The following is a 15,202-nucleotide window of genomic DNA, read 5'->3' on the forward strand; positions in this document are numbered from 1 at the left end:
TCAGAAAATAGAAAGAAAACTTTATAAGTAAATAAATAACTTAAAAAATAAAGTTAAATGTAAGATATAAGGATAAAAATTTTACATTAAATAAAAAATAATAATTTTTAAATAAAATAGTAAAATATAAGATATATATTTATTCATTTGTTTCTATGTAAGATACGTAAGAAAAATATTATTTTTTTTAAATAAATTAAGTCTATTGATCTATTATATTTTTAATTTTACAAGATAAATTTTAAAACATTCCATAATTCACATGATTTATTAAACAACAAACAAATAAATAATTCTATGTTTATATATATATACAGTATATATCCATCAAATACAGATATATCATTTTTTATTCTGTAGGAAGGTATCTTTCCATTAAAAGATTAGATATAAGAATTTTAATCTTTCTGGGAAAAATAAATTCTTAATAAATCATATATTTTTTATCTTACGAAAACATTTTAGTTTATTATTATTACTATTATAAGAAATTTTAAAAATTAATTGTAAAGTGCTATTTACTTTAACGAGATTGATGCCTGGTTATATATTAAATTTAATATAAATTTTAATTAATAAAAATAATTCTTTAATAATTAATATTTGAGTTATTTTATAATGTATTAAACGTATCTATTTTCGTATATAATTAATATTTAATGTAGCAAAATTCGATATATTCCATGTTACAATTTAATTAGATTTATTTTCTTGGGGTATATATTAATGATTTTTATATCTTTTTAGTGAATTTATAACTTTATTTTGTAGCAGTAAATGGTCGTTAGAGGTAGTAAAATGATTTACGAATTTTCTAATGGCGTAACTATTAATTAGACAGTAAAATAACATCTTGAAATTTATTTTCCTGCTATCAATATTTATTATGATAAGATTATATATCACACAAATAAGTTCTGGTAAGATCGCTTTTAAGAGAAAATATCTACTTTTCCTATCTCTTATACGCTACGTTATTCAAAATGTTTCCAAGAATATCCTTCATTAAAAATCAAATCTGCGTGAGAAACGACCAAACATCAGTCTTTTTTACTATCTTAAACTAAAACAAACATAAATGAAATTTTATCTAGAATAGATCTAAAGCAAGAGAAATTATATAACTCAACCAAGAATAGATTCTTTGTTTACCAACCTTGATTTTTCATTTTTTATTTTCCTAAAAATTCTTGATTCTTATAGCAGAAATTTCAACTATATATCTTCAGACTGAACAAGATATACATACATATATTCGTTTGTGTGTGTGTGTGCGTGTATACTTTTCTATATCTTTCTTTACTTTAGAAGGAAAGAATATAATGTAAATATGTATAAAAAAATAGTCAAACTAAAATAGTAAATAATTCTTTTAGCTTATAAAGGAGATAAAAAAATATTTAGAGAAGTATATATCAGAAAGAATAACTTTCTCTGATCCAGAGAGATCAAAGTGTATTTTAGAGTTCAAACCTCTTGAAAAGCAATCTAACGTCTTTTGTTTTTTCTTTGTTCTAAAGAGTTCAGTAAGTAAAGAAAATAAATATTCCGTATTTTGTATCTTTATTAAATGAACTACGGCTACCTGAAGCGAAAGGAAAAGATCAAAATCCTTCCTTCAAGGTTTTTCTCTCAAGATGGATATTTTGAAGATCACTGAAGTGTATTTTAGTTTCTTCTCTCGGATTCGACCTTTTTTATTATTATTATCGGCTTCTATATATTTTTATAATAACGTTATCATTATCGATAATTATTAAATTCTTCTCTTGTTTATATTTTTATCTACTTTTAATACATACACTTTTCTGGATGAGTAGAAAAATATAGATTAAATTTTCCATAAGAGGATAATGCTTGTAGATACGAATATTTCGTTATTAAATAATTTTAATAGAGTTTTGATGCATTCCAAGCCAATTGAAGATTGGTAGAGAATTCACTGGAGGAGTATTAACCCATTTAATTCGTCTAATGACTTATTCATATCGCGTAAAATGACGCGTTGACATTTTCGACCTTGCTGACCACTTTCAACGAATAAATTAAGCAATTATATCGATTTTAATTTAAACTGTTCTCGAATTATTTAAACACGTTTACATAATTTACATAAATTATACTCGTTTTTCTTAAAAAAAAAATATCGCGTGCAATTTTAAAATTTCTATTTATAATCTTTAGCTATCCACACTTCTACTGAGTAATTATCTCGTGGGCGAAAGTATGTATATTTTTTACACTTTATTTATATATATTTTACTTACTGTTCTATCTCCAAGTTGGCGTATACGACAATGTAAATATGCAGTTTTTCCTAGCTGAGCTGTAACGTTCCTTTCTGTAGTATTGTCGAATGAAGGACGATAATGTGGATCATCCCAATAAGAATTTGGTCTCGAAGGTGGTTCCACTTTAGAACCACCAAAACTCCTTTCAGTTCTAGTAAATATTTCTGAACTAAATTCTATTCCTGTATAAACAAGTAAATAATTAATTAATCTAAAAACAATTTAAAAAAAAAATATATATATTATAATTAAATTGGTCTAATTATATTTAAAATAGGTAAAAATACATTCATTAACGGCAGAAAATATATTTAAAACAGCCATTAAATATATATTTAAAACAGCCATTAAAAATTAAGTTATATTATTTATAATAATTTTATCATGTAAATAAATGAGTAATTATAAAAATATAAATGTTTTTTATTAGATAATTTTTCTAACCGTTTTTTTTTCTTTGTCAGAAAATAGAAAGATGTGAGAGGAAAATATTAAATGTGACGTAAGTCAATATAACGTTTATAAATAGAATGAGTTGGTCAATCAGGTATATTGACCTCAAGATAGTAATTGAAAACAGCCCTTTGCGAATTGACCTATCTTAAACAAAATCTCTTTAGTGTCTCTTGTATAAAATTACATCTCCTCCTACTTCTTAGATATTAATGATCTAAGTTCTTTTCTCTTCATCTGATCTCTGTAGTTCCATTTATTTTTATATATTTTTTCCCTCAAGAAAAGATTTCTATTCCACATTGTAACTAATCTTATTCACACAAAAAGAGGCTACTAGATAGATACAAGATTAATTTAACAGTTTTTTTCTTTATGAACACACACACATTGTACAGTACAGTACATCTGTACATTCATAAAACAACGTTATATTAATCTCTTATATATATATATATACTATAGAAAATTCTTTTAAGTTACTTATTATTGTACAGTATGTTATTATTTAACATAATAATTAACATAATTATTAATTATCGAAGAGATAAAACACTATTTTGAATATGCGATATCGAAATATTGATTATGCACTTCACAATAATTCTGATAAGTAAAATACTGTAATTAAAAATGTAAGCAAACTTCAGGAAAATATTTTCTAAAATTTCTGTATTTTTTATTTTTAAAATTATAAATTTGATTTTAAAATTCAATATATAGAATATTGTCTAAACTTAACGTGGAAACGGCTAAACATAGTTAAAATATTGTATAAACAACACCTATCCAGTCCAGTGGGATAAAAGATAATGTTTAAGCTTTAACCAAGATATTGTTGAACTAAATCTGATAGAAAATAATTTAAAATCAACAACTTTTATAAAAAAAAAATTAAAGATAATGATTTTAAACTCCACCAAAAGTTTTATTTTCACAAAATTATGTCATTAAATTATTGAAGTGATTGAATTTTACACTTTTTTTATAAGTCTACAAGACTAAATATATTAAAATTTTATAAATAATTTTAAAGTAACAGAACAAAATTTTCATATTTATGTTTTATATGTTATAAATTAAAATATATATATATATATATATATATATATATATATATCAATTTAATCGTAGGGCCTAGCATACTTAAGCGTAAGGAATTAGTTTCTAAAATATTTTGTAAAGAAAAATTCGGTTTAAAAATACTCTTCTACCCCTGTTATATCGAAATTTTAATGTATTATATACAAAAATATTCAATTCTACATTAAATACAGCTTTGTTCTATATCTAGTTCCATATAAAAACGTATATATATCGCTACAGAAACAATAATCAAATCCAATCTCTTTGTACTCGCAATAAACTACGAATAATAAAAAAAAATACAGAAGAATCAATAGATAATTTTCGATCATCATCATGTTTAAAGTCTTGGTATTCTCTGTAAACAATTTTTTTTTTGTTTTCTGTTTTAATCTTATTTCTAGAAATATTTTATAGTTGAATCTATTTGTAGATTAATTTTTGTAGTCAACCGCATCGATTATATTTATCAAATCATATTTTTTTTTAAATATATATACTAAGGGGGGGTTGAAAATATATACGTGTATAAAATAATTTTCTTTAATTAAACATCAATTATTCTAAACTAATTGGAAATAGTCCTTATTCATATTATCGATTTTTCGAATAATCAAACAAATAAAATAATCTGGTTAAATTTTAAATTAAGATCAATGCAGTAGTATAATTAAATTATGCATGATAAATCAATAGAATATATTTTCTTCTCTATTTGATTGTCTCTTTCTCTTCCAAAGCGTCAATTATCCGAATTAATTCTTTATTCCATTAAATACAATTATGTATATTGATAGTGTACTGTATATTTAAAACCAGTTTTATATTATTATTATAGAGATGTTTCTTATAGATTTACTTAAAATAAAATAATTTAAAACACGATCGGATCGAATGAAAACTTGTAAGTGGTTTATACCTTACTATTGATGGAGCTGTGTAATCGTCTGGTGTAATTGCAACTTACTGTGTTGCCCGTATCTTCACTTGAGGGTAGGACTGGTTTTTAAGTGTTTTCTCCCAATTTTTTTTTTATTCGACTTAAACCAGTTTCCATACTTCGAGGCTAAAAAGTACTACTTAGAAACTTCCTAGAATTCATTTATAATCGGAAGATCCTTTCAAGTTTGCTGAGGACGAAAAGAACGAACCAACGTGACATGAATTGGGAGAGAACAATCAGGGTTCGAGTCCCACGCAATATATCACGCAATCAATATCCAGACTATTTCAAACTAGCGGAAATGACGCAAGCGAATACGATTTTTTTCCGGGTTAGTTACCCCTTAAGATTTAACTCGAGAACACTTAGATTTTTGACAAAGATATCATTACATATAACAGATTTTTTTAACGTATGATTAAACTATCGTTAAAACAATGTTTCTCTTATTATTCAAATAGGAATAATATTAATAATAATAATAATTTCCTTTCGAATAAAAGTATAATTCGAGTTTAAAAAAAAAATTAGGAAATATTACGAATTATAACTGCTTCAAAATGACGATTTTTAAATTCTATAAGAATAAAATTATCTTTGAATAATAAACTTTATATCATATAAAAACAGGAAAAGCTTAATTTGCTTATTTAACAATAAATATTTTTAAAAAATTTTCTCATTAAAAATTAATTAGCTATTGTTCATTTTAAAAATGTATATTGAATTTTAAAAAATATATTTATATAAAAATCAAGTCGATAAAACAAATATTTGGCTTNAATTTATTGCCTTTTTTTGTTTAAAAAAAAATTATATTTACATTAATACATGAATTGATAAAGAAAATAAATGCGGTGAAAATATATTTTATTTATTAATTCTAGTATTATGTAAATTACAAGATATTTATTTAATAAATTTTAAAATTCACTTTTTAAAAATAATTCTGAAAATGTTTTATATAACAGTTTATTATATAAAATAATATTACTTTTATTTATATTTTACTTTAATTGAATAAAATATATTTGCATTTATTAATAATTTTCTTTATAATTATTCTGCACACGTTGAAATATTTAAAAAAAAATGCATTTTAAAATTTATTTTTATTTGTGTATATGTAGATTATATTATATATATTTTTTAATATATTTTTTTATTAATTTAATTTTTACACACAATTAAACTTCAATTTATTACATCATTTGTTCGCTTCTAGAATTCTCATTAAATCGAGTTTGGCGTTAAATTGAAGCATCTCAAGCAATAACGACAATATATAGTAATGGAGCTACACGTAAAGTTTGAGAGTTTGAATCACATGATTTAGTGATAATAATTTAATTTGCATTGCAAAATCATGTGTTTAGTAATTCACAGACATTGAGAAAGATTCTCTATTTAATATTTATGGAAAAGATTCGTTTAAAAGCATTCATTGTCATTTTATGAGGGTAGCATTATTTAAAAGGCGCTATATCGAGACTTGACTTAATTTTTTATGCAAAATTATATTTTTATATGATATTTACTTCGAGGATTTCAAGTTTATCAGTTATATATATATCAATCAATATATATTTATTAGTCATATTAGGCAAAGGCCTGTTATTACAGGGAGTTATAACATAGAATAAACATTGATCATAGTCATAATTATACCATTCCAATATTTATCAGTTAGTATTATTATATACAATGTTCAGGTCAATTCAATTTCATTCACCCTTTTAGGATTGATTACAAAAGGTTTTNAGATATTAAAGAAGTGGGGCCATATCTCCCGAATTAATGGTCCGATTTTCCTGAAAATTTTTATAAGCATTTATCCTTGATACACAAATCTTTCTGTAAAATTTCAGGATTTTTTAGCAAAAGGCACAGGAGTTATTAAGCTTTAAATTGGATGAAAAAATCATGCCTCCCCCCACACACAAACATACAAAGAAATCTCTAACTTTTTTGCATTTCTCGACTCGACGTTTGAAGGTTCCTTGAGTCCAAAAATGTAAAATATTTTCCCTGTCTTTTAACAGCCGGAAAAGTAAAATATATAAATAAATAAATAAGTTATGGATAGGAAAATAATTACCATAAAGAGCGAAATATATATTAAATTAGTTGAAGTAAAAAGAATTACAATTACTTTTGTGATTAATTATACAAAAACGATTAACTTTATATAATATTTATACAAAAAGTTAGAAATATGTAAAAAAAAATAGTTATATGAATGGATAAAAAGTATGAAAATAAAAATAATTATCCAGAAGGAAGTAGTATATAAAAATGAATGATCAACACAGTTACTTTCTTAATGTTGTTCATATATTAATAAAAACATTTTATAAATTATTTTAGAAAGAAACTTGAAACGTTCCTCTTCATATTTTCTTGTATTATATAACTCTAATAAATACATTATATATATTTCTATATAACATACATTTATTTTATTTTATCTTTATTAAAAAGTCATGTTACAAAACATATTACATGTTACTTTAAAGATGTTTACATATTGATTTTTTTAAAAATCTTTTTAGGATATAAATCCATTTTTAAAAATAGAAAAAAAAACGTATGAGAAATTTTTCTGTTCTGTTATAAAATAAAAAGAAATGTCAGAAATAAAGAATTTCTTATGTAGACTTTTAGAAATTCGTAAACTAGTGATTTCAGTCAAGCGATATTTAAGTGATACTCTTTGTTATTTATAGTTTATAGTTTTCTAGAAAAAAAATTCATTTTTATATATACTTTAAAAGAAAAGAATACAATAACAATCAAAACTATAGCGATGAAATATTTTAGATATGATTTATGATAAGGGAAAATTTGAGTTAGTCGAGTAAAAAGATAAAATCATATAAAAGATGGGAAGGAAATATATAAATGGTAAATTTGTGAGACTTTATCTCATTGACTTTTGTAATAAACTATATAAAACTTCTTACTTTTGATTATATGCAAATATATATATACACACACACATATATATATATGTATGCTTGATTATATATGTGTGTGCATATGTGTGTATGAGAGGTGTTTGCATATGATCAAAAGCAAGGAAATATTTTATATAAAATAATATATATATTAGTTATTATTATTATGGCGTAGAGCCTACTGAAGGGTTTAGACTTGCGAGTCAAGATATTAAGTATTTAATCCATTGTCTATTTCCTCATATTTAATCCATTGTCTATTTCCATATCCTCGTCCATATTTCTGAAGAATATTGTATGATAAATTAATAAAAGTATTGTAACTATAAATAAAATACTTATAAATTCATACTCTTTTTTTATTATTTAAAATTAATGTTTATTTAAAAATAAGGAATATAATGATGGGGAGAAAGGAGAGTTGAGAAAGAGAAGAGAAGGTCCCTCAGTTGTTTTGAAGAGTGGAGAAGTTTGTAAAATGACATAATAATTAGAATAACAATTATCAAATTTCAGAATATTTTTACTTTAAAAATGAAATGTTTTAATATATTTTAATATTATTTAATCTTTTTTTATTTAGAAAGATTAATTCTAAAATAATAACCCGCAAGTTGAATTAATAAATACAAACTTTATAAGAGAACTGTAAGTTAATTAGATATAGAAAAATGTATTTAAAAATTAAAGAAAGAATAATAAATTTTGAAACAAAAATTAATGCGTATAAACTCACGTAATAAAGTGTTGTAGTATAATTAGAGATATAATTAAAACGTAATTTTAATATAAGAAACTAAAAATATTATATTCTATTCACTCAGTAAACAATGTTTTTACAATGGAATTACAGCTAACAAACTATATATATATAAAAGTATTGAATCTTAGAATGGCGTTAGACCTGAAAATAGGGCAAAGGCCAAGACAACTATCGAGATAAACGATTACGTTCAAGGATAAAATGAGAAAAAAAAAACACTTGAATGAGAGTCTAAACGAAAAAAATATATATTTTCTACTCCACAATTCATGAAAATCTTAGATTTATCACAAGTTTTAATATCAACAACGAATTCCATATGTAAATAGAGTATCAATGTAAAAATATTATTTATATTTAATGTGTAAATTTGAAGATAAGATTAAAATGATTGGTTTTTCGGCTTTATGTAAACTTATTTTAGAAAAAAATATATAGTTTACTTTTTTATTTTATTTTAAATAAAAGAAAATAATAAAAATAAAAATAAAATCTAAAATTGAGAAGAAATATGTTTTTTTTTTTTTTTGCTCTTAATCTTTATTTAATTATTAAATAATAAATAAATAAATATAGATATAAATTAAATTGTTAAAATATTAATTTAAAAAATATAATTAAAGATAATTAAATTATATGATTTGAAATTAATTTAATAAAGTAAAGAAAAAAATGTACTTAATCCTACATAAATTAAGGAAAAAATTAATGATAAAATTGATATGGGTTTTCTATTTTTAGGGAGAAATAATTACTTTAATGTGCTCTTAAATATGCAATGTGGTTGTGTATTGATGTATATTTTTTTTTTATAAGAAACTTCCTTTAGGAATTTCAGATCAAGATTGATTAGCTGTTAAGTATGTAGCTTCAGATTAGTCTAAATTCTTTACTTATTCTTTCTTAATTTACGAAATAGGAAAGATTGATAATGTGCAACATGCATACTTATCTTATTATTTTTAGAATTAATATATTAGAAATGTCATTTTTTTCTTTTAATATAATTAACGCATTCATTGTAACAATATATTAAGTATTTCTTATATGTAAATAATTAATAAATATGACTACATATAAAATTAACTAAATGAGATCTTTATCAATAATTAAATAATAAAATCTCTTTAAATTTCGGTTATTTTGAGATCAAAACTGCTTCTAATTTTGTATTGAAGTTGTACAACTGTTCATTCATACTTCTTCACGTGTCATTCCATTTACAAATATAGAAACATTTTAAGTGGGAAGCAAGTACTCTGTCATCTTCAATTTTCTTTTGATTATTTTTAATGTAATTAAAATCAAATTTAACCAATAAAAAAAAAGCGAATGTGTTTCAAAAAATTTAATTTTTGAATCTAATTAATTAAGCAAATTTTTAAAAAATGAAATTATTGTTTAAATTAATTATTTAAAACATGAAATTCTTATTTTTCCGTGTATAATGCGCACTCTTGTAATATTAAATAAAAATGTAATAATGTATGAGGTATATATTTTTACTTACGATAAGAATGTAAAATTATATTTTTAACACATTTTAAATAATAAAATATAATTAAAAACGTTATTATTAAATCGATATAAGTATTAATATTCCATCCACTATCGGATATTACATATCACAGACTCTATTATCTCAATAGTATAATATTGTTATTATATATATTATATGTTTTATTTTCTTGTTTAAAAGTTGTTTTAATAAGCTCTTAAAATGCATTCTCACGTTAACTTCCATAAAAATGTGTAATTATCGGTTGAGTAAAACGAAATTTTAATGACATCATAACTAATTCATGATATGGAGAGATAGAGAGGCAAACTTTTGTCTTTTAAAATTTCCTTTAAATATTATATAAATTAAAGATACTTTGCTTTTTTGAAGCGGAGAAAAGTAAGATAATTAAAATTATCTATATTTTAAAACCACCAATTGATAAGTATATTCTAACCTTTTATGAAAGTAATAAAAAATGGGACAGTGTTCCTTCTAATGTAATTAAAAATCACTGGAAACTATAAAATAACGAGCAATGATAATGTCAAAGTCACTTTTACTGGAAGAAAGAAAGAAAGATTGTGCTCTTTACGACAAGTATAAAACATTTTCCGGGATATTATTGTGCATCAGTAAGGTATTACTAACTGTTATTACTGCCTAAGTTTACCTTATAAAATATTACAAACGATTTACACTAAAAATTCTAACCTCTGTCATTAGGCCATTCTCCTATGCTTCGTATTATTCATTGGTTTTTTTTTCTTTATCATTTAGAAAATTGTTAGAAAGAAAAATAAACTCTCTCTCTCTTAAAATTACTGCAATGTACTGTATATAAAAAAAATAATGCTTCGTAAGAAAAGATTTATTGCCAAACTTAAACTAAGCTATAATAAAACAATATGCAACTGTAAGCAGTTTATTAACGCCTCTATTAATTTTAAAAATATGTATTTTAAAAAATTATATTTAAAAAATAACTAAAATGTTTTGTATATTATCTAGAAATAATATATTTAATTTATATTATAATTGTTAAAATGTTTAAAAATTCATTTTCCTTATTTGAATTAATTTGTTTTTTTACATTATATTACATTTAATTACATTATATTATTTTAATTTAATTTTATATTTAACATTTTAAAGAGTTTTATCTCGTAAAATACTGGATAAAGATGTACTAGAACAGTTTTATTTGATCTAATTCAAATTAATGTTCTTATAAACAAAAAAAATGGCTAACAAATATATAGCAACTAAGAACTTTGTTTTTAAAATATTACAAACGATTTATACTAAATTGCTATTATTAAGTTTGTTATTCTGCTTGATTTCATTGGTTTCTTTTATTTTTATTTTCAAAAAAAGTGCGAATGAGAAATGTTTTGAAATAATTTTCTAACATAGATAAAATAATGATAGATGTACGGAACATGGCGATCGAATTGAACTAACGTAGCTTAATATAATCTATTTTAACACAATTTAACTTAATAGAACACGATATAGACCTAAACTAACCAAACAGTATCAGTGTGGCTATCTGACATGTCAATGGTTAACCGTTAGTAGGATAGAGTTATTTTTTACCATTGTCCTACTTGTGGATCCTTTTAATTATATTTAAAAAAAAGTAAGTTTAATCGAACTCAATTAACATCTACATTAAATTAAAAGATTTGAATAATTACAAATAAATTCTTGGTTAAATTTATCGAGCGTATTGAAAATGGCTAATCTTCTTCGTATTTTTTTAAAGGAAATTTATTAAATCTTTTAAAAAAAAATCGTCTCCCGAACAGTTATATAATATAAATGAGAAGATAATAACAGATGTTTGTCATGAGGTTTTATAACTAAACACGTTATGAAGATGTGACGATATGCGGTTCTCCTAGCATGGAAAGGAGAAAACAAATGGAGCATTTAATCTCCACTTTATATCGATTCTAGACGGAATGGACGAGTCGTGTCCGGAAAGTAGCAGCAATCCGGAAAACCCGGAAAAAGGAGGAGGGTGTACCAAACAGCAGAGTTAAAGTAGTGCATATCCAAGTGAGATTTCTTTCTGGCTTTTTCCCTTATGTGAAAAATCGTTTCATCCAAGAAGCTAGTAAAGGAAGTGAGCGAATTTCCACACGTTTTCTGCACCACGTGAAAAAGGATGGAAATTCGACTAGAAAAGAACGGTTTGGAAAGAAAATTAAAAATNTATATGTTTTATTTTCTTGTTTAAAAGTTGTTTTAATAAGCTCTTAAAATGCATTCTCACGTTAACTTCCATAAAAATGTGTAATTATCGGTTGAGTAAAACGAAATTTTAATGACATCATAACTAATTCATGATATGGAGAGATAGAGAGGCAAACTTTTGTCTTTTAAAATTTCCTTTAAATATTATATAAATTAAAGATACTTTGCTTTTTTGAAGCGGAGAAAAGTAAGATAATTAAAATTATCTATATTTTAAAACCACCAATTGATAAGTATATTCTAACCTTTTATGAAAGTAATAAAAAATGGGACAGTGTTCCTTCTAATGTAATTAAAAATCACTGGAAACTATAAAATAACGAGCAATGATAATGTCAAAGTCACTTTTACTGGAAGAAAGAAAGAAAGATTGTGCTCTTTACGACAAGTATAAAACATTTTCCGGGATATTATTGTGCATCAGTAAGGTATTACTAACTGTTATTACTGCCTAAGTTTACCTTATAAAATATTACAAACGATTTACACTAAAAATTCTAACCTCTGTCATTAGGCCATTCTCCTATGCTTCGTATTATTCATTGGTTTTTTTTTCTTTATCATTTAGAAAATTGTTAGAAAGAAAAATAAACTCTCTCTCTCTTAAAATTACTGCAATGTACTGTATATAAAAAAAATAATGCTTCGTAAGAAAAGATTTATTGCCAAACTTAAACTAAGCTATAATAAAACAATATGCAACTGTAAGCAGTTTATTAACGCCTCTATTAATTTTAAAAATATGTATTTTAAAAAATTATATTTAAAAAATAACTAAAATGTTTTGTATATTATCTAGAAATAATATATTTAATTTATATTATAATTGTTAAAATGTTTAAAAATTCATTTTCCTTATTTGAATTAATTTGTTTTTTTACATTATATTACATTTAATTACATTATATTATTTTAATTTAATTTTATATTTAACATTTTAAAGAGTTTTATCTCGTAAAATACTGGATAAAGATGTACTAGAACAGTTTTATTTGATCTAATTCAAATTAATGTTCTTATAAACAAAAAAAATGGCTAACAAATATATAGCAACTAAGAACTTTGTTTTTAAAATATTACAAACGATTTATACTAAATTGCTATTATTAAGTTTGTTATTCTGCTTGATTTCATTGGTTTCTTTTATTTTTATTTTCAAAAAAAGTGCGAATGAGAAATGTTTTGAAATAATTTTCTAACATAGATAAAATAATGATAGATGTACGGAACATGGCGATCGAATTGAACTAACGTAGCTTAATATAATCTATTTTAACACAATTTAACTTAATAGAACACGATATAGACCTAAACTAACCAAACAGTATCAGTGTGGCTATCTGACATGTCAATGGTTAACCGTTAGTAGGATAGAGTTATTTTTTACCATTGTCCTACTTGTGGATCCTTTTAATTATATTTAAAAAAAAGTAAGTTTAATCGAACTCAATTAACATCTACATTAAATTAAAAGATTTGAATAATTACAAATAAATTCTTGGTTAAATTTATCGAGCGTATTGAAAATGGCTAATCTTCTTCGTATTTTTTTAAAGGAAATTTATTAAATCTTTTAAAAAAAAATCGTCTCCCGAACAGTTATATAATATAAATGAGAAGATAATAACAGATGTTTGTCATGAGGTTTTATAACTAAACACGTTATGAAGATGTGACGATATGCGGTTCTCCTAGCATGGAAAGGAGAAAACAAATGGAGCATTTAATCTCCACTTTATATCGATTCTAGACGGAATGGACGAGTCGTGTCCGGAAAGTAGCAGCAATCCGGAAAACCCGGAAAAAGGAGGAGGGTGTACCAAACAGCAGAGTTAAAGTAGTGCATATCCAAGTGAGATTTCTTTCTGGCTTTTTCCCTTATGTGAAAAATCGTTTCATCCAAGAAGCTAGTAAAGGAAGTGAGCGAATTTCCACACGTTTTCTGCACCACGTGAAAAAGGATGGAAATTCGACTAGAAAAGAACGGTTTGGAAAGAAAATTAAAAATCTCACAAATTCTTTGAAGTGTATATATGGCAGGGAAGATCACAAATAGTCAAATAATAAAAAAAAAAGAAAGAAGGGGAGGAGGTGGAAGAAGAAGATATTCTTTACAGGCGCATGTCTCTTCATCTAAAGTATCGTATCTTAATCTGGAATATCGATTTAGTGAATGGTTTGCAAACCGTGTTATCTATTTTCTGCATGAAAGATTTAAAAATGATTCCATTGAAAGAAATTTGATTTTGCTATTAAGAAGAACAGAAAATAGTTTGTGCCAAGCGATTAATAAAAGCATTTAGGAGTAAATGTATTTTATTATTGGATGATTTATGATAGTTTCAAATTTATTGTCTGAAAACTCTTTTCTATTCATAAGTTATATTAACTTTTTTTCGCCTTCATTTATTCTGAAATATTTTATTTTTATTTTTAAAAGAGCAATATTCAAAAACTAATTTATGCACATTTTTTATGAAGTATCGAAAAGATTCTATCCTTTTCGGAATATTGTAACAATAATGCGATATATTTTATTTTATTAATATGTGAAAATGTTAGATAATAATGAAATTTTAAACATTTTTTATCTTAGTTGCAAGCGAACTTTAAAAAAACTAAAGAAAGGATCGATTCTTAACAAAGAAATGAGGAATTTAAGACGTATCCCGACTTTTATACAGGAATTTTCGCAAAAAAATTAGGATAAATATAATTTAAAATAACTTATTTAAGAGTAAACGATGTATTTAAAATATATTTTAATTAAAATAGATATTTTATAAAATGTTCATCGACTACAAACTTTTGAAGAGTGGCAAAAAACATGTTCCTAACTTAAAACAAAAATCAAAAATTCCTTTGAAAGAAATAGCTGTAACTTCATCCATACCGATACAATTATATTTTTTAAATCTTTCAATATAGAAAAAAAATCTACTAGAA

The 15,202-nt window shown here is 23.6% G+C and overlaps 1 protein-coding gene across 1 annotated transcript in view; it reads right to left on the reverse strand.

Annotated features, from left to right (window-relative positions):
• The window catches only part of LOC111619797 (Down syndrome cell adhesion molecule homolog), a 120,707-nt gene that overhangs the window by 54,158 nt on the left and 51,347 nt on the right, over positions 1-15,202 (reverse strand). Inside the window, exon 2 of the mRNA XM_023361643.1 lies at positions 2,268-2,473. Coding sequence (XP_023217411.1) covers positions 2,268-2,473 — 206 coding nt within the window. The remainder of the gene's footprint in view (positions 1-2,267; positions 2,474-15,202) is intronic.

This window comes from Centruroides sculpturatus, unplaced genomic scaffold (assembly GCF_000671375.1).
Source record: "Centruroides sculpturatus isolate CEXI.00-Female unplaced genomic scaffold, Cexi_2.0 scaffold48, whole genome shotgun sequence".
Classification (NCBI taxonomy): domain Eukaryota; kingdom Metazoa; phylum Arthropoda; class Arachnida; order Scorpiones; family Buthidae; genus Centruroides; species Centruroides sculpturatus.